The sequence below is a fragment of the Myotis lucifugus genome, unplaced genomic scaffold (genome assembly GCF_000147115.1).
Source record: "Myotis lucifugus unplaced genomic scaffold, Myoluc2.0 scaffold_578, whole genome shotgun sequence".
Lineage (NCBI taxonomy): Eukaryota > Metazoa > Chordata > Mammalia > Chiroptera > Vespertilionidae > Myotis > Myotis lucifugus.
In genome coordinates, this window is record NW_005871626.1 from 348,482 (window position 1) to 351,967 (window position 3,486).

Genomic DNA, 3,486 nt, shown 5'->3' on the forward strand with positions numbered 1-3,486 from the left:
ACTGGCCACAAGGCAGGCAGCCAGGCGAGACCAGCTCTAGGACTCGAGGGAAACTCCCCTTTTTTTTAGAGAGAGAATAGGAGGGAGGAGAAGAGACAGAGAGAGAGAGAGAGAAACATCGATGTGCGAGAGACACATGATTGGTTGTCAATTCCCAGACCGGGCTGGGAATTGAGCCGGCCACCGAGGTACATGCCCTTGACCGGAATCGAGCCTGGGACCCTTCAGTCCACAGGCCGACGCTCTATCCACTGAGCCACACCGGCAAGGGCCACACACCCTCCCCAGGCCGGGTCCCCGACGGGCACGCGCTTCAGGGAACGCTTGTGGAGAAGCCTGAAATGGAAGGTGCTTTCATGGGCGCTTGTCGAGTATGGTTTGCAAGCAAGAAGGTCTGCAAGGCACACGGAGAACAGGGGCCCCGTGCCGGGGTCCTCGCCGCCGCCAGATCGGCAGGAGGGCGGCCAGCAGCTCGGGCTCGGGGGCCAGCGCACGGAGCGAACGAGCAAGCCGATGGGCGGGCGGTGGTCGGCATGAGCGCGGGAGGGAGGCGGGCAGCCAGGACTTACCCTCACGCCCATGAACCTGTCCCTGAGAACGATCCACGAGAGCAAGAACACAAACGCCTTGTTGCAGCAGAAGAGCACGGAGGCGTCCGTGGTGTTTATTTTCTTTATTGCGTGTAAGTACAGGTAGTTTGTGAGTGTCCACAGGACACCAAACGGGGCTGCCTTGGTGAAAAACACCTTCAAAGTCAAGCCATTGCCTCCAAAAAACCGACAGCATTCCCTAAAACAGGAGAGAAGGCAGTGTTATTACCGTCGCACGTTCTCCTACACCCATCTCTCTCTTTCGTTGTTTTGTTTTTTATCAATTTCAGAGAGGAAGGGAGAGGGGACAGAGAGAAACATCCGTGGTGAGAGAGAATCATGGATCAGCTGCCTCCTGCACGCCCCCCCCTGGGGAGCGAGCCTGCAACCCGGGCATGTGCCCTGACCGGGAATCGAACCACAACCTGCTGGTTCATAGATTGATGCTCAACCACTGAGCCACAGGGGCCAGGGCCACCCTGTCTTTTTTTTAAAAAAAGCACTTATAGGAAGGGTGGGAGCTTTTTATTTATCATTACTAGAGGCCCAGTGCACGAATTTGTGCACGGGTGGAGTCCCTCGGTTTGGCTGGCAATCGAGGCCTATGGGGGGGCTGGCTGGCAGGGGGGAGGGGCTGCGGGAGGTTGGCAGGTGTGGGGGGGGCAGTGGCTGAGGGAGGTTGGCTGTGGGAATGCACTGACCACCAGAGGGCAGCTCCTGCGTTGAGTGTCTGCCCCCTGGTGGTCAGTGTGCATCATAGCGACCGGTCGACGGGTTGTTCTGGTTGTTTGGTCCTAACGGTCGCTTAGGCTTTTACAGATATAATTTATGGATGTGCAGTGAAGAGAACATCGCACAACGATCTGATGTCGTGTTATTCCCTCTGTGCATGTCAGGTTGGCCCCTGATGCTTCAACAGAAGGTGGTGCAAGGATCGTGCCAATAATGTCAACCTCTTTTAACTAAGAGGTTGACCCTTCTTACGGGAACACAGAGCAAGTAGGATTTCCAAGTTCCTTCTGACTCACTGTTACAAAAAAAATGACTCATGTTGGGACAGGAGCCATCCAAAGCCAACCGGAAGCTTACACCCCCTCCAAGAACCTGCCTTTGATTCCTGCAAAGTTTGATGGATGTAGACATGGGGGGAAAAGGGCGTGCAGACATGGCTGGGTACTGGCAGCCCAAGTGGCTGATGGGAAGTGGGGAGGGGCGTGGGGATCCATCCTGGAGATGGGTCCATCCTGGAGGTGAGATTCCTGGGCCCAGTAGAGCTCTGGTGGCCCTTTGAGGGATTACAGCTCCTCTGAGCAGATTTTAGTTCTAAGGAGACGAAGGTAACTGACCCCAGGCTAGTGAGCCTGGTGCTGACGGGAGACCCAAAACTGTGCCCTCACCCGCGTCAGCTGCCTTGCCCACATAGACCTTGATTGCAAGGGAACCCGAGAGAGAGGAAGACCATCCGTCCACCTGCCAGAGACCTCTTCTTGGGCACAAGGAAGGGAGCACAAGAGGTGTCCTCTTGACTGATCTCCACTTAACTGATATGACAGCCTAACGCTCCTCATTCCTGGGCAGACGGAAGGCCCCAGCCACTGGTTCCTACCAACTGAGGCACGTGCTGGCCAAGATTGATTGATTGATTGAAATATATTTTTATTGATTGCAGAGAGGAAGGGAGAGAGAGAGAGATAGAAGCATCAATGAGAGAGAATCATGGATCAGCTGCCTCCTGTACGCCCCTCACTGGGGATGGAGCCTGCAACCCCGGGCATGTGCCCTGACCGGGAATCGAACCGTGACCTCCTGGTTCCTAGGTCGACGCTCAATCCCGGAGCCACGCCGGCCGGGCCAGCAACTCCTCTTTCACCAGCAACATCCTGTGGGTGTGGGTTTGAGCCCATCAGCAAAGTCACCAAACACAAAGCCCCGTGACCACGGGCACACCTGCTCCAAATACGAACTGTAACCCAAAACTGTGACAACCTGGAAATGTCAACGGCCCACTGTTGACCCAAGACCAAACCCAGTAGGCAAACAGCCGTTCGCCTGGAAACTAACTCATCAGCTCTACTGAACCAGCTAATGTCAGGACACAAACAACCCTGCTTCCCTAATGCAGACTGAGGCCCAGCCCCCACCCGGGGGAGCGAGGAGAAGGTGGGGGCCGAGCCCGAGCCTTGGCAACTGCCCGGGGTCTCTCCTCCCGCCGGGGGCCACAGCCAGAAACCTGCTTCTGGAACCCGTCCCTGAAGCCGCACCGTGTCCCCGGCTGACCCGCAGGAAGCGGGCCGAGGGGATGGGGGTGAGGGAGGCCTCTGGCACCCTCGGGTCCCGGGTCTGCCAACCTCCAATGCCACGGGCCCTCCTGAGGGCCAGGAAGGGGAATCATGAGGAGAGGATCCGGTTGGCACTGCATTAGCCAAAAGGGTACTTCACAAAATGACTTTTGTCTAAGAGAAAAAGAAATTTTTCCATAAGCCTTTCCATTTTCCTTGGCTTGTCCTCATGTAAAAGAACGGAACGTTGCCCACACTGACCTTTTGGTTGTTAACCACGTCCCTGCGAGGGGCACCACGCCGTGTATGTTGGGGGCCACAGGAGAGGGGCAGGCACAGAAGTGGCCGGTCAGACCCTGTCCCTGCTCCTGGTCGATTGTGATGGAGGCGCCGGAGAGGGAGAAGCGAGGGGCTGACGTTCGGGGCCTCTGCCCCGAGTCTGTCACCTAATCATCCTCACGTGACTTGGGGTTCAGTTCTCCCCTCTCAGAAAGTGAGAAAGGCGAGGCTCTAGGTTAAGAGACTTGCCCATCGTACCCAGATCGCTGAATTCCATACCCCCCAAGCCCCAGTTCACTCCCCAGCCTGGGCCGGTTCGTCTTCACCACCCACACCCC

General features: G+C 56.7%; 1 protein-coding gene across 1 annotated transcript in view; it reads right to left on the bottom strand.

Annotated features, from left to right (window-relative positions):
- Window positions 1–3,486, bottom strand: part of SLC35F3 (solute carrier family 35 member F3) — a 28,177-nt gene that overhangs the window by 10,294 nt on the left and 14,397 nt on the right. Inside the window, exons 3-4 of the mRNA XM_023745754.1 lie at window positions 570–789; window positions 408–471 (exon numbers count right to left, since the gene is read on the bottom strand). Of these exons, the coding sequence (XP_023601522.1) occupies window positions 408–471; window positions 570–789 (284 nt within the window). The remainder of the gene's footprint in view (window positions 1–407; window positions 472–569; window positions 790–3,486) is intronic.